Source organism: Anolis sagrei, chromosome 1, assembly GCF_037176765.1.
Source record: "Anolis sagrei isolate rAnoSag1 chromosome 1, rAnoSag1.mat, whole genome shotgun sequence".
Classification (NCBI taxonomy): domain Eukaryota; kingdom Metazoa; phylum Chordata; class Lepidosauria; order Squamata; family Dactyloidae; genus Anolis; species Anolis sagrei.
This window is the reverse complement of record NC_090021.1, coordinates 160000931-160025358: the sequence shown is the minus strand read 5'-3', so window position 1 is coordinate 160025358 and position 24428 is coordinate 160000931. Positions and strand designations below refer to the sequence as shown.

The 24428-nt window shown below is 39.4% G+C and overlaps 1 protein-coding gene and 1 pseudogene across 7 annotated transcripts in view; both read right to left on the bottom strand.

The window, feature by feature from the left end:
* Positions 1-2314: 2314 nt before the first annotated feature.
* Positions 2315-4005, bottom strand: LOC137095858 (uncharacterized; annotated as a pseudogene).
* Positions 2401-24428, bottom strand: part of HDAC4 (histone deacetylase 4) — a 147975-nt gene continuing 125947 nt past the window's right edge. For 6 of the 7 annotated variants that reach the window (XM_067469765.1, XM_067469772.1, XM_060784073.2 and 3 more), the window contains 5 exons: positions 14723-14841; positions 12944-13077; positions 10784-10868; positions 10458-10602; positions 2401-7364 (listed from right to left, as the gene is read on the bottom strand). In XM_067469765.1, coding sequence (XP_067325866.1) covers positions 7325-7364; positions 10458-10602; positions 10784-10868; positions 12944-13077; positions 14723-14841 — 523 coding nt within the window. In that variant the 3' untranslated portion in view covers positions 2401-7324. Of the gene's footprint in view, positions 7365-10457; positions 10603-10783; positions 10869-12943; positions 13078-14722; positions 14842-24428 lie in introns of those variants that run through there. The other variant, XM_060784058.2, reaches the window with a different exon arrangement.

Here is a 24428-nt window from a genome sequence, read left to right as displayed (position 1 = left end):
CACCATAGAAATCATTAATACAGGCAAATTTGCACATATCCTGGGGTTAGGGGCACTCAGCCCCTATGAAAGTGAAAGACAGGAAGTAAAAAACCCACTAGTATTTTACCCATGTGAATACCTCTTCAGAAATGTCTAGTTCCTCCAGCTTGACTCCACATGCTGGAGGAACTAGACTAGTGTCACATTGGAGAACCTAGAGATTCCTAGAGGGAACATTTTAATTAAATGTGCGAATACTCACCTTTGCAAAAAGCAAACCCACAAATGTGTAGAGCTGATTGTACTCACCATTCTAAACTTTTAAGTTTTATAAACCTCAGAAGCTTTACAACATGTGGTGAAAGTTTGGTGTTATTAACCACAGTCCAATCAGCTGCCCTAGGGTATCAGAAGTACATACAAATAGCAAATTACCTCAAATTAATTCATTACCCCCAAAAGTGTAAGTAATTGTAATTTTGCAAAATTAGAAAATGCCATTGCTTTTGCATTGTAACCATACATTTTAGTTAACGTTACACTGCAGTTATGGAAGTGTGGCTTCACTTAGTAGAAGAGAAATAGCATATAATAAATCAAGTGGCGGCCCAATTGTTCCTAGGAGCTCTGTTCTGGGTGTTGAAGTGGCAAAATATGTAATGAAAGTGTATGTTTCACATCTTGTAGCATTTGGGTAGTTTGCCCTCCCAACATATGTCAAAGTTAATTTAAACATACTTAAAAGAATTAACAGCAGCAGTTACATTTGAAAATCAATGAAGTGGCATTGGTAACTCAGTAACTATGGCCCTTTCCACACAGCTGTATAAAATCCACATTGTTTCATTTATTAGGACTCAAGTTTTGGCAGTGTGGACTCAGATAATCCAGTTCAAAGCAGATATTTTGGATTATTCTGGGTTATATGGCTGTTGTCAAGAATGATTGACAACTGGAAAATAGAGGGAGAAAATGTGGAGGCCGTGGCAACTTTGTATTTCTAGGTGCAAAGATTACTGCAGATGCAGACTGTGGCTAGGAAATCAGAAGACGCTTACTTCTTGGGAGGAGAGCAATGTCCAATCTCGATAAAATAGTGAAGAGTAGAGACATCACACTGGCAACAAAGATCCGCCTAGTCAAAGCCATGGTATTCCCTGTAGTCACCTACGGATGTGAGAGCTGGACCTTAGGGGGGGCTGAGCGAAGGAAGATCGATGCTTTTGAACTGTGGTGTTGGAGGAAAGTTCTGAGAGTGCCTTGGACTGCAAGAAGATCCAATCAGTCCATCCTCCAGGAAATAAAGCCCGACTGCTCACTGGAGGGAACGATACTAGAGACAAAGTTGAAGTACTTTGGCCACATCATGAGGAGACAGCAAAGCCTAGAGAAGACAATTATGCTGGGGAAAGTGGAAGGTAAAAGGAAGACCAAGGGCAAGATGGATGGATGGCATCCTTGAAGTGACTGGACTGACCTTGAAGGAGCTGGGGGTGGTGATGGCCGACAGGGAGCTCTGGCGTGGGCTGGTCCATGAGGTCACGAAGAGTCGGAGACGACTGAACGAATGAACAACAAATGGCTGTGTGGAAGGGCCCCATAACCCCTTACTTTAAAAAGTTACTTTCTCAGCTCTAGTATACTATATTAAATAATAATAATAATAATAATAATAATAATAATAATAATTTTTTAAAAAAACTTTATTTATACCCCGCCACCATCTCCCCAAGGGACTCGGAGCGGCTTACATGAGGCCAAGCCCAATAACACAACAATAAAACAGAAAAGCAATAAACACAACAATACAATGCAATACAAATTAAAATACATCACATATAACAATAACACACAAGGATTAAAAACCTATGGCCAGGCCAAATGTAATAATTTAAAATTTAAAAATAATGCTGGGCATGCGTTAACACTCTTTTCCTTTGAAGAGCAACTGTGTGTTAAACTTTTAATAGTAGTTTGTCAGTGCTATGTTATGGGATAGAAGGCAGCTACGGTTGAGATGTGTGTTTGCTGCAGGTCTGCACTAGTCTACTGTGCAGCCTTATTGATTTTGAACTGAACTGAAACATAGGGGCCTACCAAAAACCTTTTTATATTAAACTAGGAAGGACACGTATACTTTGTCCACCTCATTCTAGTTTGGCTTTATTCAATGTGGCTCAGCTGTTGCCAAACTAATCACCCCAAAACTAATTTTCCAGGTCTTGGGAACATCCCTGATTCTTCATAGAGACGCAACTGCATACGATTTTGTACTCCAAAGTTCGGAAGGTAATGTGTGAGTTCTGTAAATAATAGTCAGTGAGACGGAAAATTCATTCAAATTACTTCTTTTTCAGACAGAAGAGTAACGATTAACACAACAAACATGAAGAGTTGAAAGTGCAATGGAGATGATACTATAATTCACTTTATCTCTTTATTTACACCACAAGAATAACAGGTTGTCATAATGTGGTACAAAATACTGGACTTCTATTAATAAAGTTGAAATTGAAGTTGGTATTGTCAGAGAAAGACACCATTGGCCAGTAAAAAACAATCAAAATAACAAAAGCAGGAATGAGAGACCTAGAAAAAAACTTTCAACTTCACCAAGTAACGGAAAAAAGTCATAAGAAAATTTAAGTACAAAGAATATGCTACCATCACTTAAAGGATTCATACAGTTAAGAGTGAAACCGTGTCTAAATTACAGAATAAACTGGTAGCTGCTACCAATGGTGACAACATACTGAGCATGTATAGGCATAAAGCAGAATATAAGAGTTACAACTTTTGGTACTACATATTTTAACAAGCTTTTGGGTGAATAAATCCTTCAACCCATATATATAGCGCCTCCAATGTTGAGCACCAGAAGTGTTAAATTCTTTGTTTTTCTTTCATTCAAGAGGATTCTTTTTTTAAAATATCAAATACAAAGTGAAGCTGGGAGGAAACCAAGCTCAACTATCACTATGAAGAAACTTCATTTCCTGCTGATATGAAGTTGTGTTTGAAACCACAGTGTTTGCACAGTACATCACTGCTCAAATGTGAAATCTATTGATACATCATTCCAAGTAATTAAAAAAAAAGTTAACACAGCTGTGCTGAAGAGTTAACTCTTAAAGTTCCTGTCATTTTCATATGAGAATTAATACAAAAAGAAGTTGGCATAAGTCTGTGCCTGCCTTATCTTTTCCCTGACTAAAGGAAAACAAAGAAAATGCTTCCCTCCCTCCCCCTTAAAAAAAAAGTCACACAGGCAGTTTATTTGCGTGTTCTGTGTAGTTTCCCCTAAAACATTATTTCCACATAAATACAATAAACTCTATTATTGGTTTCTCACAAGTGCTAGATATTTCTCTCTCTCTTAAAATGACAATTTTAAGTAGTCCTCTTAATTTTTGTTTTTACAAAAAAACAAAAATAAAAATAAAACAGCACAGGTCCTTAATAGGTTCAGTTAGACAAACCTTCCCCCTCCATGCGCATCATTTTTAATTTGCATGACAGAAAAATCATCCCAACCTTTTAAATTCTTGCTATAATGCCGTTAAAGAGGGATTTTTGTTTCTCCAAAGCTGCCAAGTGTGGCGTGCAGAATCTGTATACAATATAAAGACATGCCAACCTACCAGACCATGCAACCTCAACGTGTAGGAAACTTAAAAAAATATATTCATATATATTTCATTTATTTATTTTATTTATATCTATATATATATCAATGCCCTTAAAAGGTGGGCCCAAAAGTTTACAAAAGGAAGAATGGAATGAGTACATGACTAATAAAAAGGAATGTCTTGTGTATTGAAAGTAAAAGGAATCCCAAACGCTCTGGTTGTCGTACTATGTACGACCGCCCAGAGCATCATTTGGGGTAATATAGCTTTAAGATGTTCCTTTGTTTCTGAATTGCTACAAGAGAAGTGTTGCAATAAAGCCGTTCCAATGCCCTGGAAGCTGAGTTAATAAAACAACCTCTACTGTCTTGCTGGTGGAATTCAGGTACCTCATGTTTGTAGTATATAAAAAATGTGGGAATTATAGACATTGCCTATGTCAACTTGTGCTCTTTGTTTATCTACAGAGCTCACAAGCATTCCCATCAGGTCCTTGGTAAGTAAACTTCTGGGAGTGGGGGGTGGGAATCAAAGTGACAGCAGTACCTCCCCAGCTTCCATGACGTCAATCTTGCCCTTCTGCTTCATAGGAACCACAGAGAGGAACCCAGACTCAGTCCTACAGTGAGATAACACAGTTCCCGTTTTTGTTCCTAAAAAATCACGAGCTTTAGACTGTGTAAGACAGACTGATATATAACAAAGATGCTTCTGGATTGAGGAAGATTGGTACTGACAGTGATGTAGCAATTTGTTTCTAAGAAACAAACGAAGAATCTTAAACGTAACAACATTGAAAGCAGGTCCAGAATAGTTCAGGCCATTGTATCAACAACGTAAAGTTGTATATCGCTAAGTTCTTGTAATGACCAAAAAAAAGGTAAAAGTAAAAGGAGGTAACATGTAGATTAGTGCTGAAAATAAAACAAATTTTAGACTGAACTGATTGTGGATTGGGTTTTATCACTTTTATCAAAGTGATAAAGAGAAAAATTAACAAAGCATGAAATTAGATGATTCCACAGCGCAAATTAAAAAAAAAACTTTTAAGATCACAGCAGCAAGGTGGTCATTTTATAAAATATACACTTTATCTTTACTGTCAAACTTTACTCTTAGAGTATGGTTCTGGCAGTTCTAGTGCCAATACGTATTCATCAATTTGAATGTTATTTGGGTTAGCAAGAACTCAAATATTGTAGTGTGTCTCAAAATTGCATATCAAGCATTAAATAAAACCTTCAAACTTTCTTTCACTCACTCAGATTAAGTTCTCACAAATCCACTTGCAATGGAATGAAAAAAAAAACTTTTCGGAACCAGAAAATAAGTTATACAAAGTGACCCTGTCAGTTATTATAACAAAAAAAAAACTTTAAAAAAATACAAATACAACTGGTGATTCAGATGAGGGACATGTGATATCCTACACTGGTTGAAAAACAACACATGAATTCAATCTCCTCCAGCCATCTAATATTCACTACTAAAAGTTTAGTTACTTACTCTGAGGGTGTATTCCCCTCACCAAAAAAGGCAACGGGGAAAGGGAAATGGTGGAGAAGATCCGCACTTTCCCAGCCAACTAGAAGCAATTAATCTTCTTCATCTTATTATCCTCATCATCAATGGCAAAAGAGTCTTGTAGAGGACTTACTCAATCAGAGTGGTTCAGGAAAAGTTCTGTGTTTGTGTTAGTGTTAACTTCACCAACAGTTTGGCAGACCTTCAGCATGGTCATTTAAGTTATTAATGCCTTTAATAATCCTTGCCACACTCTATGCTGAGGATATATGATACATCATTCTTTATAATACTAATATGTTTTTAAGATAAGAAAGCTCCTTATTCTTATTTTTTTTAATGTAGCATAGCAACTATGAATGAAGAGCTGAGAAAATATACAATCAGTTTCATGATATAAAAAAGACCTTGGAATCCTTCCTCTGAAAGGGCTTTCTGAAAATGAAGCCTGCCGATCTGCAACTGTCTCAACTGACCATGAAAACTGTTCACTGTACGGAAGTCCAAACACAAACAAAGTCCCGCATGCAAGGAAAAATGACACAGGTCCAGGAATTGGTTACAGTCTGGAGATACAGCTGTCAAAATGAAAACGAAAAATGAAAATCCATGCAAATAAGGCAGGGCTCTTGTGAAAACCAGTATGAAATAAAGCAATAGCAAATGCCTCTTTGCTAGAAAACTCGTTTTGTTAAAACAGAATCAAAGGTTTTAAAAAAAACACTCTTAAATTAAAATAGAAATGTTTAGGGTAGTTGCCCAGTGGCTAAAATGTTGGCATCCTGAAAACATTCCAAACTACAGTTTGAAAATAGTAAAGTTTCAAACTAGATCTCTTTTCCAAAAAACCCTCACATTCCAATTAACAAATAAATCTTCTGCAAGGGACCTTCCAATGGCTACCATTGTAATCTGCATTTATTTATATATTTGTATAAATGCATTATAAATATTTTATCAATAATTTGTAAGAGTTGTATTTCTAAGCTCGGAATACATTTGGAATATACATTATACATATATATTTATACCTAAAATATTAAGCAATATCTCATGCTAGTTGCTTTTAATAAAAAGCATTCCAATTCTTTTTTAAAACTGCAGTTGTGCCTTATGCATGCTTTACAACCAAATTCAGAGTTTTAATGGTTATACGTAATGTATAGGAAAAGATGTTGGATTTTTTCCCCAAAAAGAGTTGAATTTTACAAACCCAACAGTATTTGCCACATTACTGGCAACTACCTTAATGTTTTATTTTAAACAGCAATAAAAGGAGGGGGTGGGATCCAAACTTGAAGACTCTTTTGGAGATGCTCTGGTCATTGCTTGCTTTGAATAATCATGCTAGCAGGAATCCTAAAACCTTTCTTGTCGACTGCAGTTCTTGGCCTACCATGCCAGAGAAACTGCTGCAGAGTTCTTTTTTCTTTAAGGCATTGTTCCTCAAAACGTCAGAAAAATCCAGCTGCCCAAAAAAAATTCAATCCAATCTATGTTTATAAAAGGCACAAACTCTTCAGATGGCTTTGGAGATGCTAAAGCCGATCCCCTTTCTGGGCTATTTTCCTTGTTTTACGTTCTTCCCCTCCACACATATATTGTCTGCATGTGTACAGATAAGAATAAAAAGCTTGGTTCTCTTTTTACCCTTCATATGAAAAAAAACAACAACAACACACCTTTCTCGTATTGTTTGGGTTTTGAAGAGAGTGTTTGTATCACAGGTAGGCAACCGCCACGAAAAGAAAATATAAACAAAGCTACAATGTGGTTGAGTGGTCTGACCGGAGGGTAATCAAACTTTAAGCACCAGTTTTAAATGAAAGTTGTCAGGTCTGTGTTAAATCTTTGATTTTGGGTTTGTTTGTTTGTTTCCCCCAAAAGAGATTGGCAACTCCGCCAAAGACTTCACTGGCTTCTTGCCTCTCGCAGGTTCCCTTCAGGAAAAGAGGAAGAATGCTCAGTGCTTATGTCTTTCATATTTCTGCTCTTCACCTGCATGTTTCTTGCCCGCAAACATATTCTGTACAAGTACGGAGAGATTTAGCTTTCTTTCACGCATGGCTGCCTTTCTGCATTTCTGGAAGAAAACCATGACAGGATGCAGGAGTAACAAGAGAAAGCTTCTTGGCAGAGCTTCAAGACGAGACGGACGAACAAGAGAACTCCAGTCTGACAGATGAATGCTACAGGGGAGGGTCCTCTTCCATGGGCTCCTCGTCTGGCCTGGGAACACATTCAAGAGAAGTCAAGACAAGGAGGCAAGGAAGACAGGTCACAAAGAAGGAATGGACATTACTTGGCTAATACTACACCGCTTTCAGATTCCACCTCTCAGCTTCTCAGCTTAAACCTATTTTATGTTTTAATCTTTCAAAAGGAGCAAAGTCCAACATCAGAAGCAAATTCAAATATAGTAACTTTGATAGTAACCCTCTTATCCTCAAGTTCAAGTTTAAACACGCTCACGTCTTGTGTGAACTGTATTTTACTCTTTGTTCTCTGTGTTTTCATATATGAATTTCACAGAATTACATTTTAATATGTGGATATCATATAATGTTTTATGATTACATGTTTTTAGCTATGTTGTGTCCCAATTCAAGCCATGAAGAGAGGTAAGAATTATTACTACTACTACTACTACTACTAGCCTTCCCTGCCATGCATTGCTGTGGCCCAGTCTGGTGAACTGCAAAATAAAGTAATGAGAAAGTGTTGGTTTCCAATATAAGTAATTTCTTTATGCTTGTGGGTAAACAGTATTTCTTGCTGATTCTTTGTCAGTGTTGATGTGGAGATTGTCTGGTTTGCCTACTCTGGAATATGCAACATATCATAGTCCTTCTTTAGGGGCCCCTTTCAAATCTATGATGGTATATCTGTGTGTGTGTGAATCATATATATCGATCTATATGTATGGCTGGATGGCTCTTGTTCAAGAGGGCTTTGATTACGTTTTCTTGCCCTGGTGAAGGGAGTTGGACTGGGTGGCCATAAGTATTTTCTGTTGAATATGTAATAAGAAATCCAATGTGCAAATTTGATAAATGTGAATTTAAAATGATGTGTGGGAATGAATGGAAGAATGGAAGGATGTATGGATGGAGCTAATAATTTTGGAAACACCAGTATAATATTAAGGCCTGCAATGACTAACTCCCTGCTTGCTGCTTTGTGATTAAAACCTGTTAATGACATCTGAAGAGTAAACTGTGATAAGAACTGGGAAATGTTTGCAATCTTCCTTATGTTAAGAAGGAAGTCAACATAAGATCAACACCAATCAAGAAGATCAACATCTGGCCAGGAAACTGAGATGGATCCAGGATGGAAGATGTCTATCATTAATGTACAACTTTGGGACTACATCAACAGAATATTCCTATAAAAGACTCAGTCTAATAATGCTCAAATCATGGCAGACCGAGGAGTCTGTTCCACCCACCATGCTCTGCTCCATAGAAGGAGAGGGATGGTGTATTCAGATAGTGGCAGATCTGCACGGGAGCAGTCTGGTCTCTTTGGGGCTTCTTTCTCAAGGGAAGAGAAAGAAGTGCACTTTTGGAGTCTTGGATTTTGTGCAGGGAGTCAGGTTCTGCTGTATGGAAAACAGAGATCTGGTCCTAGGCATTGTTCTTAGGGAAAGAAGTTTTGGCATCTCAGCGTTTTGAAGTTTTGGCATTATGGACGTTATGGAACTATGCATTGGCAGGCTGCAGGAAAGCAGGGTCTGGCCTAAGAGGTGCTTCTCCAAGGAGGGAGAAAAGGATATGGTAATAGTTGAATGCATGTGGATGAATGTGTGTACATGTGGTGTGAATGTTGAGTGAAAATGTAATTCCCCTTTGTTTGTTTGTTAACCAATGTAATTGTAAATCCAATGTAGTTGCATAGAATCTGTATGTTTGTATGTCCAATGTCATTCTTTGTCTAAATGTTTTCTGTAATCTGATATACCTTCTCACACTGGAAATTGCAATAAAAAGAACCTATGCTTCAAAGTTATTGAAAAGTCATTCATGGGGGTTCTGTGTGGAAAGTTTGCCCCCAATTCTGTCATTGGTGGGGTTCAGAATGCTCTTTGATTGTAGGTGAACTATAAATCCCAAATGTCAAGGTCTATTTCCCCCAAACTCCATTTGTGTGCATATTTGGGCACATGGAATATTCATGCCAAGTTTGGTCCAGATCCATCAATGTTTGAGTCCACAGTGCTCTCTGGATGTTGGTAAACTACAATTCCCAAACCCGTGGTCAATGCCCACCAAAGCCTTCTAGTGTTTTCTGTAGATCATGGGAGTTCTGTGTCCCAAGACTGGTTCAATTCCATCATTGGTGGAGTTCAGAATGTACTATAAATCCCAACAACTACAACTCCCAAATTACAAAATCATTTTTTTGAGTGAAGGACATACATTGGGTTGTTAGGTGTCTTGCGTCCAAATTTGGTGTCAATTCGTCCAGTGGTTTTTGAGTTCTGTTAATCCCACAAACGAACATTACATTTTTATTTATATGGATTATTATTATTAGCACTAGCAGCAGTACTACTAGTACTACTACTACTACGATGCCTGCCGGTTCATCTGTGCTTTGCATGTGAGAGTCCAGAGAAGAAAAAAATGTCTAATGATAGAAAACATTATTCGAATAGACAATTTCTATTATAGCAACACTCAGGCTGTTTATGATTTTTTTTTTGTCATGTCAGGAGTGTCCTGTTGTGAGAGAATTGGCCATCTGCAAGGACGTTGCCCAGGGGACGCCCGGATGAATTTGATGTTTTTATCATCCTTGTGGGAGGCTTCTCTCATGTCCCCGCATGAGGAGCTGGAGCTGATAGAGGGAGCTCATCCGCCTCTCCCCGGATTCGAACCTGCGATCTGTCGGTCTTCAGTCCTGTCGGCACAGGAGTTTAACCCACTGCGCCACCGGGGGCTCCGCTGTTTATGATGAATACCTTCTTGCAGTGAAATACTAAGAGGTTGAGTATCCCTTATCTGGAATTCCTAAATCCAAAATACTCCAAAATCCAATACTGTGGCAGAGATAATGACACCTTTGCATTCTGAAGGCCCAATGCACACAAACAATGTCTTGTGCACAACAACATTATCACAAATATTGATTTACTTTCAAATTATGAGTATAAAGTGTTTATGAAACCTAAATAAACTTCATTTCCAAGATTTACAAGTATTCCAATATCTGGAACACTTCTGATTCCAACAATTTTGGAACCATTTATTTCATGTATTTATAGGTCACCTTTCAAAATGGGATGAATGGAAACAGAACGAAATGTCTGGCACTCACTTTTTGTCAGGTGGTGGCTTGACTCCTACTGATAGTGATGCCATAGCTGTTACAGTTTCTGCTTCTTCATTCTCACATTTCTGTGCCTCAGTCAAAGAATAGCTGACTGTTGATGCGTAACGCTGGAGAGAGTGCCAGTACTTACCTAAAAGAAATATGAAATGTTACGGCTGATATTGTAACACAAGTGTCTCAAGCATTATTTATTAAAGATACTGCTGCCAGTCATACAATCCAAACAACTATTCAATATAGCACCACCACAAGACCATGGATAAAGGAAAGACTGAACTACAGAATTACAATTACGATTCAGTAGTACTCACTGTGGATTTCAATGACCTTTTCAATGGAATGCACTGCATTGGCATTTGGCCTTTGCTGTAAGACCTTTTCAGGAATAGGATCAAGCTAAAATGACAGATACATATAAGTTAGCTTAATGGTATTTTTAAACATAATGATATCCCTACAACAGCTATAGCTTTCTACTTTTGGCTTTATGTTTAACAACTGTCATAAATACGTTGTCAGTGCTCACAACCTACGTACAAAGTGTAGTGCATCACAGCTGGTGCCAAAAAGCATAGCAAGTATGCCGTGCAATAAATAATGGTATGGATTCTAAGTTTTTATGCAAACTGTGCGTTGCCCAATCCCTTGTGAACACCTATCCGCTCAAGCAGGGAGCTTCGAGATGGTTAAACAGAAGCTCTCCGAAACTCTAGGTGTTCTTACTGCCTATTACAGGGAAAACCAGCTGATCCCTAATCCATCTAAAATACAGACATGTGCTTTTCACCTCAAGAACAGACAAGCTCTGGGGATTATCTGGGAAGGAATCACACTGGAGCATTGCAGCACACCCAAATACCTGGGAGTTACTCTGGACTGTGCTCTGACCTACAAGAAGGACTGCCTGAATATCAAACAAAAGGTGGTCGCTAGAAATAATATCATACGAAAGCTGACTGGCACAACCTGGGGATCACAACCAGACACAGTGAAGACATCTGCCCTTGCGCTATGCTACTCTGCTGCTGAGTACGCATGCCCAGTGTGGAACACATCTCACTACGCTAAAACGATATATGTGGCTCTTAATGAGACATGCCACATTATCATGGGGAGTCTGCGCCCTACACCACTGGAGAAATTACACTGTTTAGCCAGTATTGCACCACCTGACATCCGCCGGGAAGTAGCAACCAATAGTGAAAGGACCAAGGCAGTGACATCTTCAGCTCATCACCTGTTTGGATATCAGCCAGCATGTCAACGACTTAAATCAAGAAATAGTTTTCTAAGATATACAGAGACACTTGCTGGAACACTTCAGCAAGCGAGAGTCCAAAAGTGGCAGGCTCAATCAATGGCTGATACCAAATGGCACCACGAGATGCAGAGCCAACCTTAGGAAATGGGGCTACAAAGTGGAATCCACGGCATGCGAGTGTGGAGAAGAGCAAACCACAGACCACCTGCTGCAATGCAACCTGAGCCCTGCTACATGCACAATGGAGGACCTTCTTGCAGCAACACCAGAGGCACTCCAAGTGGCCAGCTACTGGTCAAAGGACATTTAATCAACTACCAAGCTTGCAAACTTTGTGTTTTGTTTGTTTGTTTGTTAAAAAATGCAATGCAACTGTTTGGTCTGCCCCTGACATGATAAATAATACCTATCCATTCTCCAAATCCTGCAAGCAAAGGAAGCCTTGCTGCACCTATTAAGAATGCCTTCATCATTTCTTCAAAGGCAAGGAGAAAACATGACAAGGCATCCAATAGAATACCTAGTAGCCATTGTCTGCATATACTCTTGTCCCTCAACGCATTGAAAAGTAACAGATAAATATGCCCACGGGTTCATTTCAGTTAATTTAGAATAAACTTCTTGTAAAGAGGGAGACATATATGCAGCAGATTAGGACAGAGGAGTAAGACCAAAATGACAGACTAACATATACCTGCGATTCTAAGATGCACCCCATTTTTAGACATATTTATTTAGGGGGACAAGTGCTTTTTAGAATTGAAGAAATGAATTTACATTCTAAAGGAAATTTTAGTGGAACATGTGCAGAACAATTGACTTTAATTTTTATCATGATTTATTAAACCTATTTGTACATTTTAGAATGGTTATTGCTTTTGTAGAGAAAATAGACAAAATATTTTTTTTGATCTTTTGTCTTATAGGCTCATGGTTTATACTCTAGTTCTTTTGTTTGTTTGTAGGTTTGGTGGTAGGTTTTTGTGAATAAAAATTGTCATTTTTGAAAAAAAGAAAATATAGGCAATAGATAACGGTATTAATAATAGACATATTGCAGGGTGTTTTTTTTGTTTTATTTTGTTTTGTTTTGAAGGAGCACATCTATAGCATCAATTGTCAGTGATGAAAATGCAAACCTGTGTTGATTTGTGCCACAGAAAATTTGTAAAAATGAGTAATCCAAACTGGTTTTTGATTTTCTTTATACCTCATTTCCTAGCAAAACAGAAACACATGTTTCAGAAGCATCGCAAATAGCTGTCAGGTCATGGCCTCCTTCTAAGGCCAGAATTATTCTTCCTCCAGCCAGACCCATGAGCTGTTTTGTCAGGTACCCAAAGCCTGTGAAACAAGGGATGGAAAGAAAAGGGCAAACATTAACAGCACAACTTAATTCCTTTCAAAAAATTTAGAAACTTAAAATGAAAATGAATGAAACCAAGAGAACAAAATATGTTTACCCTGAATTAAGATGTTTGGACTGAAAGCGTTTACAGCTGCAATCAATCAATATGTAAATATCTTCATCAGGCCCGTAGCCAGGATTTTGATTTGGGGGGGGGGGAGGGCTGAGTCTGAGCGAAAGAGGGTCTACCCTAGCAAATCTTTTGTATTGTTACCCCAATACCCCCATGCATATGGGATATATTGACTATGGTGATCAGATCATGATATGAATAAACATAACAGTTTAAATAATGCACCAGAATTGGGGGGGGGGGGGGCTGAAGCCCCCTAAGCCCTCCCCCCCTCCCCGGCTACATGCCTGATCTTCATGCATGCTCATTTTGTATCGGTCATATTGTTATCTTGAATGTCAGCCTCCAAACACCCAGGAACACTGACATAGTCAACTTTCCCATTCATTATCATTATTGATTTGTGTCTGGGCACAATTCAACAACAACAATAACAAGGCACCTGCATTATTTCTGGACAAGATCATCCTCAGGATCAATTGCGCTAGCCTATTACAACTGGGTTTCCTCCGAATGTTTTGAATGGTAATTTCATTATCCCTCACTGCAAACCAACTAGTTGTGATTTTTTTTATTGTGTCAGGAGCGACTTGAAAAACTACAAGTCGCTTCTGGTGTGAGAGAATTGGCCGTCTGCAAGGACGTTGCCCTGGGGACGCCTGGATGATCTGATGTTTTTATCATCCTTGTGGGAGGCTTCTCTCATGTCCCCGCATGAGGAGCTGGAGCTGATAGAGGGAGCTCATCTGCCTCTCCCCGGATTCGAACCTGCAACCTGTCAGTCTTCAGGGGCTTAACCCACTGCGCCACCGGGGGCTCCACTAGTTGTGATGAGACTGGTTGAAGAAGACTGTAGTACAAAAACCTACAGCAATGAATTCCATGTAATACTGCCATCAAAGGACTTTCAGTTTTGAATAACCGCACCACTTACTCCTTTATAGTTTGCGGAGATGAAAAGCATCTACAACCAGTATCGAACCAAGCAGTACTCTCTTCCAATTAAGTTTCTCAGTTCCTTTCAAAATGTTGTTTTGAATCATTAAATCCTACACAGATGGCATTTACTCGTCTCAGGGAAAGCTTTTACTGGAACGACATTGCTCCCCTGACAAAAACAGCCTGTTCAAATGCGAACCTACCAAAGATTTTAGGTAACTGTAAAGGGGAACACACTTTCCTCCTTGAGACAGTGGCTGAGGTATGCCAGCATATTTCCTTTTCATGGAAGAAAACATTCAACTGCAAGTTTTATTTTTTTTTTAGATTGGGCTTTGGGATTGTTGCTACTTTTAATAGATTTTGCTGATGATTTTGCTACTGTTTATAATTATTGCATTTTGATGACTTGACGCACATACATAATTTTTAAACTAGCCTCCACCCTGACAAAGGGAATAAGATATAGTGATTAGCAAATGAATCCAGAACTGAAATAAATTCTAAATGCAAGTAAATATGCAAGCAAAAGTGAAATAATTGCAACTTGAAAACCTCAGAGGACTTACATTTTGCTGACAGATTATATCCTCCAAGTGGTGCAGGATGACCTTCAACTGCATCAAAGCCTGATGATACCAGCACAACATCTGGAGCAAACTCATTAGCAATAGGCATTACTACTGTTCTGCAACAAAAATAACAGTGAACACATTACTATGTTTTCTCCTTGAATTGATGGTGATCTGTTTTTAAGAGATCAATCAGATATTATTTTGCCCAATGCCACTTCTAGCAAAAAATGTGAAACAAATCAAGGGAAGGAAAGACTAGACCAGATGTGATCAAAAGGACTATGTCACACAGCGCAAAGGAACGTCTTTGAGTTATTTGAACTTCTTCAGTCTTTTCAACTTTGCCATTAGCATGCATGACCACAGTAGATTGCCCTCCAGGTTTATTAATTTTATTTATTTCTGGTATTTCTATCCCGTCTCTTCTCTACCCTCGAAGAGGGACTCAGGATGGCGTACATTGGCAGCAATTCGATATAAACAATTAAACATAGTAACCATTAAATACAAAAAACCATTAAACCATTAAAATACATAAACTGTGAATTAAAAACAGTACCTAAAACATTAATTGAACAATAAAACCATTTATGAGTAGTTGCACAAAAGATTATATTTTATCCCTTACGTGAGATTGATCCTCTAGTTCATAACTAACAATCCTTATTAAACTGGGTACGTGCCAACAAAATCAGTGAAGCATAAGAACTTAACTATCTGTTTAAATCTTAATAGTTTCAATCTTACAGTATTGCCATAGAAACAAAATTAAAATGTTGTATTTCATTTACTTAAATCTGATTTCACCAAATAATTAGTGGCATGAAGAAAAAACATTCTTCATATCGTATGCATTGTTGTTAAATACATTCAAGACAATGCTAACATATGGTAGTCCTGCCATGTGTTTTTCATGACCAGATTTATTCAGAGTTGGTTTGTCATTACCTCCTTCTGAGGCCAAAAGAGCGTGATCTGACTAGTGGCTTGCTCTGCCTGATCAGAAAGTGAAATTGCAGTCTCCTAATATCTGAATCCAATACTCAAATTATAAGTCAACGTTGGTTGTAATTGCAAAGTGTAACAAACATTGAAAAGAAATCAGGAATCCAACAACTGGTCTTTACATTCTTCATGTGGAAATCCTATTGTATTTAATTTGCCAGTACTAGGAACACAATAATGGATCTGATCTAGCAGGGGAGTTCCAAGTTGTTACATTTATAATAATAAAATTGAGGCATTCACATACTTTATATTGGGCTTCCTTATTTCAAAACCAGGCACACTCCAAAAATTTCAGTGAGAAGGATTTTTGAAGGTAACCGAAATATCAGTAGATACAATTAGAAATCTGTTGTATATCAATTCAAAGTTCTCAGAGTAGTAACATCATATTCCCGTGTATATGTTGAAAGATTTTTGATGGTCGGATTATGCATGGGTCTATGTAGGAACAGGTCCCAGTATGAAGGTAATGATAAGAGGTTGGAGCAAGATGTTCTCCAATCCCACAACCACTCCTTTCATAGAATCATAGAATCAAAGAGTTGGAAGAGACCTCATGGGCCATCTAGTCCAACCCCCTGCCAAGAAGCAGGAATATTGCATTCAAATCACCCCTGACAGATGGCCAACAAGAAACTTTGGTCAAACAAGAAAAAGAAAGGCAGCCTTCATTCCTTCCTCACCTTTTTAGTCTGAGTGTAGTTGATTAGCAATGTAGGAAAGCGATTTTGGGCAATTGAGACAGGAGTCGCGATAGCTTTTTACATAATGATTCAGTTTTCTTGCATAAGCTTCTTTGCAGAAACTGTAGTGAACATTTTTTTAAAGGGGAAAGGCACTTCTCTCCTCTGCCTCTTGTGCCTGTCTGCTTACTGGTCCCCCAATGGAGGTAGGTTGCTTTCCTTTCTCTTCTACTTGTTCCCTTTTTTCAGGCTGCATTCCCATTTCATTTCCTCATGTATATTTCCTTCCCTATCTGTATTTGTTCAGATCAGGCATGTAGCCCGGGGGGGGGGGGGGGGGGGGGGCTTGGGGGGCTTCTGCCCCCCCCCCCCCCGAAATTCTGATGTGGTCCGCGAGAAGGCCTTACTGGTACATTATTTAAACTGTTATGTTTATTCATATCATGATCTGATCACCATGCTCAATATATCCCATATGCATGGGGGTGTTGGGGTAATGATACAAAAGGTTTGCTAGGGTAGACCCTCTTTCACTCAGACTCAGCCCCCCCCCCCGAACCAAACTCAGCCCCCCCCCCAAACAAAATCCTGGCTACGGGCCTGGTTCAGATGTAGACAGCAAACATAGATGTAGCTTAGCAATACAATATACCCATCCATTTATCGTAACTCCTCAAATAAACAGATCCTTTCTTAGGTTGTTGTATGTTTTTTTGGGGCTATATGGCCATGCTCTAGAGGCATTCCCTCCTAACAACAACCCAGTGATTTCGGCCATGAAAGCCTTCGACAATACATTGAAGATCCTTTCTTCTTTAGCTCTTCTTAAATGTACTCTCTTTATGCATATTTTAAAAAGAGTGAAAATATTTGTTGCATTCCCTAATGTTGGCTTCAACACTGGCTATTGAGTTGATTAAGTCTGACTTATAGACAACTCGACATGATATACATGATCTCACTACTGAAAGGATTTCCAATACTAAACTATCAGAGAAGATGTTGAACTACAACAACAATTCTTTATTGATTAGTCAATTTTGACCATATCAAAACATGCAAAACATACAAAACATACACACTTGCCCATACATACAGTAAAACCATATATGAATACAAGGCATCCCGGCCTACTGGCCTGTCAACCCACTCCGAAATGTTTGTGCAACTACAAGATAAAAAAATTAAGATTAAAAATTGATTAATTCCTTAAAGTAGGATTTGGGCAGAGGCGCAGGTAGGTAACACTAGTGGCATCTCCATATTAAGTTTTTAAGTTTGAATTTTGTTGATGGTAGCAAAGTCACCTCTCTCTGCTTCCATCTTCTCGCGGATGGCTAGTGCTTTTTGCGTAAAAAGGGTCAATTTTAAAATAGAGTTTTTTTCTGAACCTTGTAGGAGGATGTGCAATTTCTCCTTATTCTCTAAATAAGTATGATTCTCCAGCAGAGGCTCTAGGTAGTAAGACCGTAGGGACATTTTAAGAAAAAATGTTCTGAGTCCTCCACTTCTGCATCTACCTCACGGCACCCACAGGTTCTCCTCGTGTAGGGAATATTCTGGTGTCGTCCCAACTTGGACTTAGTGTCGAGCTGCTCAAATCTAACCCGGGTAAAACGTTTTCTAATATATAGTGGAAGTATAAAAGAGAGGTAATTTTTTTTACCAGACTCTGTCTGGTAGTTATCTAGAGTTTCAATTTGGGGGGGGGGGGGGGTGGGGTTGGGGTGTGTGTACAGTGTGATGTACAGACTTGAGGAACACATAAGTAAGGAAAAGTGGAGATAGAAAGGGAAAGACGATGGAGTAGCAGTTCAATAAGTGGGTAGAAAACACACTTGCTTTTCTCAGACTTTTATTACAGGCAGTCTTCATGTTCAGAAGTGATAATGTATTGACAGTCCTAAATTTGGTGTGGTGATAGCAGTACATTTCACGTGATGTGAACGAATACTGATATTACTTCCAGCCAAGCTAATGTCTAGTTTCACGAGAATGAATAACGTTACTGCAATGTTGAATTCTTGAAGACATTCTGCAGCTAGAGGGAGCAACTTTTCACAGACATGTACAATGTGGCCAGGTAATCCAAGAGTTAAAGAAAAGCGTTTTTATCTTTACCTAACTCAAAAGGATTGTCACTGATTCATCTGAAGACTTCAAAGTGTTTGAATGTGGTATTTGGACTGGTTTGAATTAGAGCTCAGGTCCCCATCCTGAATTTCCAAGTTCACAGTGAAACTGCCTGTTGCTTCTGGATTTCATTAGGGCCAATTTTCTTCTCTTCATCTTTTAGTTTGATCCCCTGGAAACGCAACGTGGCATTCAATCCACCAACATAACAAGGTGCTGCCTTTGAGGCATGCATTGTCTCATAAGACTGACAAAAAAGGAACATAGTCTATTCCATACACTTTTCTGCTTCTCTGGGGACTATAAATTGCAAACTTCAAAGCCTACTTTTACATTATAATCAATAAAAGTGAAACAGAAAAGGGGTATTCAAAGCACCTGGTTAGGATTGTCAAAGGTCACTTGACAATCTATTATCATGAGAAAAAAACTTGGCACAAGATTAAGCAAGTCTCCAATAGAACTTCCAGATTGAAAATGTATGCACTCTGTAGTTGTATTTCAAGAATGTGATCTATAAGCAACTTTTTGTTTGTAATAGACAAATTCTTTGCTCAGAAAGGTACTTGTTTTTCCCCACATTAAGAATGACAGCTTGGCGTCAGCAGTAGTCTCACCTCTAGAGCCATAGGAATAGCCATCCAAGACTGCTGTATTTCTATGAGCTTCCTTTGCTTAATGTATTGTCGAAGGCTGTCATGGCCGGGATCACTGTGTTGTTGTAGGTTTTTCCGGGCTATATGGCCATGTTCTGGAGGCAATTTTTCTCCTGACGTTTCGCCTGCATCTATGGCAAGCATCCTCAGAGGTAGTGAGGTCCTTTGCTTACATTGTAGATGGTATCATGACATTGTACAAGAATCATAGAATCACAGAATCATAGAGTTGGAAGAGACCTCATGGGCCATCCAGTCCAACCCCCTGCCAAGAAGCATGAATATTGCATTCAAAGCACCCCCGACAGATGGCCATTCAGCCTCTGTTTAAAAGCTTCCAAAGAAGGAGCCTCCAACACTTATTTTATGGGCATGTGAATCAACATGATTATAATAGGGGTGGAAATTGTGCAGTTGGGGTTGGGAGCAGTTCCCTAGGAGAACACCCCGCTCCTAAAAAAAAAAAGAAGAAGCCCTCATCATAGTAAAAGTTGACACAGAAACAGAATCCTATCTCCAGAGGCCATCCCTTTAAATGGTTCCACCCATATGACACCAAACCATCAGTAGTAGAAGTAGAAGCAAGCAATAAAAGGACCAAGGCATTGACATCTCCGGCCCAGCCTCTGTTCGGATATTAGCCTGCATGCCAATGACTTAATCAAGAAACAGCTTCCTAAGATCTGCAGAGATACTCACAGGAACACTTCAACAAGCGAGAGTCCAGAAGTGGCAGGTAAAAACCCGGAATCTCAATCAGTGGTTAATACCAGATGATAAACTCCCTCCTGGGCACACAGAAGACTGGGTGACTTGGAAGGTGCTGAACAGACTGTGCTCTGGCACCATAAGATGCAGAGCCAATCTTAAGAATAGTGGAGTTTGTGACATGCAAGTGTAGAGAAGAGCAAACCGGTGGCACAGTGGGTTAAACCCCTGTGCTGGCAGGACTGAAGACCGACAGGTCACAGGTTTGTATCTGGGGAGAGCGTGGATGAGCTCCCTCTATCAGCTCCAGCTCCTCATGCGGGGACATGAGGGAAGCCTCCCACAAGGATGGCAAAAACATCAAAACATCCCCCCTTGGCAATGTCCTTGCAGACAGCCAATTCTCTCACACCAGAAGCGACTTGCAGTTTCTCAAGCCACTCCTGACATGACAAACAAAAGCAGTAGATCCCCAGCAATAGAAGAAAATATACCCAGAAGTGTCATGGTGCTGCAATCCTAAATCGTCTTATCCTCTAAAGCAGGTATTTATTTGGATAGGAAGCTACCCCACAGGATGCCCAGCTTGGTTCCTCTGTGGTGGTAACACAAACCGAACTCTTATTTTCAAATGTAGTGGAAGACAATTTTTCACTTGCTTGGAATTGGCAGAAGCTCTAGTAATCAAAAGACTGAAAAGCATGTTGGCACCTTCCCATGAAATAACCCACACATGCTCCTGCCTGCTGTTAATTCTGCAATAGGGCAGTGGATAAGAAAACTATCAGATGGTGCAACATGGGGACTTCGTTTACAAGGAATACTATTGAAATGACATATTCTACTTGTCTGTAGGATGACTGGCACAAAAAAAATAGTTAGACATTTTCTTCAGTGGAAACTCATTTGTTGTTGGGTTAGAAAACTGTTTAATATTACAATTAATACAAGGTGCTCCTGCAAATGGACAGAAATACAACAACCCCCACACCCAATCTCCTATTTTCGATTCAAAATAACTGATCACCCCTCCCCCCAAACATTCTTTTGTCCTGGAAGTAGCAGTATTTTTAAAACTCTGTTGCTTACTCTATCTTCTCCTTTTTTGGAGCAACTAGCAGCTATTCAAAACATTCTGCTTTGTGTGAGCATTTATTTAGGTATTTTAGACTTCCCTTTATTCTGAATCTACAAATATGGAGCATTTTTATACTCTGCAGCATGTTGAAATTCCTATTGGGGTCATAAAATGTAATGAAGTGTTTTTTTTAAAAAGAAATGCTTGGACAAGGATTTTTTTTTAAAAAAAAGTCTTATTATAGCATTTTTACAGTATAAGATACTCAAAAGTAGTTCACTGCCTCTTTTTACATAGTACTAACAGTGTTAACTATAGTGCTACTCATGTCATGTCTGAGAGATACTCTGTCACCAATAACTTCTAGTGCTGATCAATAGCTGCTTGTGTTAACAAAAGATTAAAAGGACAAGGATTAAAATCAAAACAAACTGTTGAAACAATATTTTCTAGAGTGCAATTCTCCTTGTCTTACTCAGAAAGGCAGGGCTTCTTGGGGAAAGTTGTTTCCTATGGGTTGCTATCCTTCATCTAGCACATGATGTATGTAAACGTTGTAAGTGGGCATCCATATTGCAAATAGTTGTTGTCATCTTCTCTCTGCTGTTTAGTTCTTCACTACTCTTGACAGTAAACCAACATTCTTTATCTCTTCATCTAAAACAGTGGTTCTCAACTGCTTTCCACTGCAGCCAAGTGTAGCAGTTGGCTCCCGCTGGTAACCGGAAACAGTCACAATGCTCTAATATAATGGGCTCAGGAATGGAGTAATGCCAGCAGGACTACCCAATCTCTGTGTAAGACCCCAGCACTTGGCAACCCTCAGTATTTTGGGTGTCTTCGGATCTTTTGAATGCAATTGTTTTTAAGGTGTCTATTTTCCTTGGTAAAGGGTTTATCCACCATTTATTACCGCACAGTACCATATGTAAATAGATGAATAAGAAACATGACATGACTATGGTTAAATAAATGTCTATTTTTTTAATCAAGAAAGATCTGGCTGCAAATTATTGGGCTGACTATACAGATGTGTCTCTAATGCCACCCAAGAGCTTCCAAATAAGGAGCCTCTACCACACTCCAGGGCAGAGTGTTCCACTGCTGAACGGCTCTCACAATCAGGAAGTTCTTCCAAATGTTCAGATGGAATCTCCTGTCTTGTAGTTTGAAGCCATTGTTCCGTGTCCTAGTCTCCAGGGTAAAAGAAAACAAGCTTGCTCCCTCATTCCTATGACTTCCCCTCACATATTTATACATGGCTATCATGTTTCCTCTCAGTCTTCTCATCTTCAGGCTAAACATGCTGAGCTCCTTAAACCGCTCCTCATAGGGCTTGTTCTCCAGACCCTTGATCATTTTAGTCGCCCTCCTTTGGACACATTCCAGCTTGTCACTATCTCTCTTCAATTGTGATGCCCAGACTTGGACACAAGATTCCAGGTATAGTCCAACCAAGGCAGAATAGAGGGGTAGCAGGACTTTCCTGGATCTAGACACTAGATTCCTATTGATGCAGGCCAAAATCACATTGGCTTTTTTTTGCCGCCGCATCACATTGTTGGCTCATGTTTAACTTGTTAGGGAAGCTACTAGATACCTCACTGCCCCCATGGCATACCTAACAGACCTGGAGGTGCCCAAACACCGAAGGGCTTTTACCCTGACAAGATGCCTTGCCCTCCCATTGGCTGTACTGGAGGGGAGGTAATGGAAAACCCCCTTCAAGCAGAGACTATGCCCCTGTGAGTCTGGTCATGTAGAAACAACTGAGCACGTGCTTCTTCAATGCATGTTGTACAGAGATCTTAGAACTAATCTCATTACACCATGGCTTCTAAAATACCCAGGGTGCAGTGAAAAATATTATTCCACCCTGCTGCTTTCGGACTCTTAACACTACAATAACTTACAGTATTGCTAAGTTCTGTACTGCTGCACTTAAAATTAGACAGATGATGATTAACCCCACAAGGTAACACCCTGTTGGGAATGTAGTTAGAGCAACATGTTACAACTGACTCGCAATGTGCCCCTCCCTCCCTTCCCCTTTAGTGCCCCCCCCTGTATTTTTTACCACTCCTATCAATCCCCCCCCCCCCAAAACTCGGTTCCATACCTGTTACAATAACTTGTGTTTTAAAATAGGATTTTAAAATGTCTTCTAATCTACTTTTAAATAACTGCTTCACTGGGAAGTTGTCCTTCCCCTCCCAGGGCTCTTGGGCCCCACTTTGTGCTGGTCAGTCATTGCAATAAAGTTTTGTACTAGTGACTATACAGGAAGATTTAATAATTTATTGCAGATGGTGCTCTAGAAAAAGGAGGCAAGCAAGTTTTGTTTTGATCCTGACACCATAGATAAAAGACTGGAAACTCTGTTCAGAGACAGGTATCAGCTAGGCTGTCAATACAAAACAGGCCCCTTCCCTTCTGGAAAGATCACAGCATCATGGACCTTTTCCATGAAAGCATGGTTGCTGGCATTAACTCTAGAAATGCACCATGAAAAAAAAACTGGTTACTTTGGAACGCTCTTCCTATGGAGGTAAGATCAGCCCCCTCGCTAATGGTGTTCCAAAGAAGATTAAAAACTTGGATGTTTGAACGGGCATTCGGTTAAAACAGTGCAATGAATGTGATGATTACAGGAATGGAAATTTGGACGACGGATTGGATCACGACTCTAGTTATGAGATGCATTGTGTTGTCTATTGTTGTGTCAATATTGTATATTATGCTTTTATGGTTTTAAATTGTATATCGTTGATTGATTCTTATCCTTGTTGTAAACCGTGTTGAGTCGCCTGTTGGGATGAGAAACTGCGGTATACAAGTGAAGTAAATAAATAAATAAATACATACATAAAATAGCCCATATAACATTACAGTCCCAAAATTCATATGGCACAGTGTTATTATAGTATACAGGAAGTAGTAGTGCAAGCTATTCAACCTCAGCAGACTGAAAGCCAAAACCAAGGTTACAACAACATCTGTTATAGAACTCCAGTATGCTGATGTCAACGTCGTCTGTGCGCATTCAGAAGAAGATCTACAAGCCACTCTAAACACCTTCGCAGAAGCATACGAGAAGCTCGGCCTGTCATTGAACATCGAAAAACCAAGGTGCTGTTCCAGCAGACACCAGCCAACTCCTCTCCAATGCCAGCAATACAGCTTAATGGTGTAACATTAGAAATTGTTGATCATTTCCGCTACCTTGGCAGCCACCTCTCCACCAAAGTCAACATCGACACCGAAATACAACACCGCCTGAGCTCTTCAGCATTTTCCCGAATGAAGCAGAGAGTGTTTGAGGACCGGGACATCCGTAGGGATACCAATGTGCTTGTTTATAGGGCTATTGTCCTCCCAACCCTGCTATATGCCTGTGAGACGTGGACTGTCTACAGATGTCACATGCAACTCCT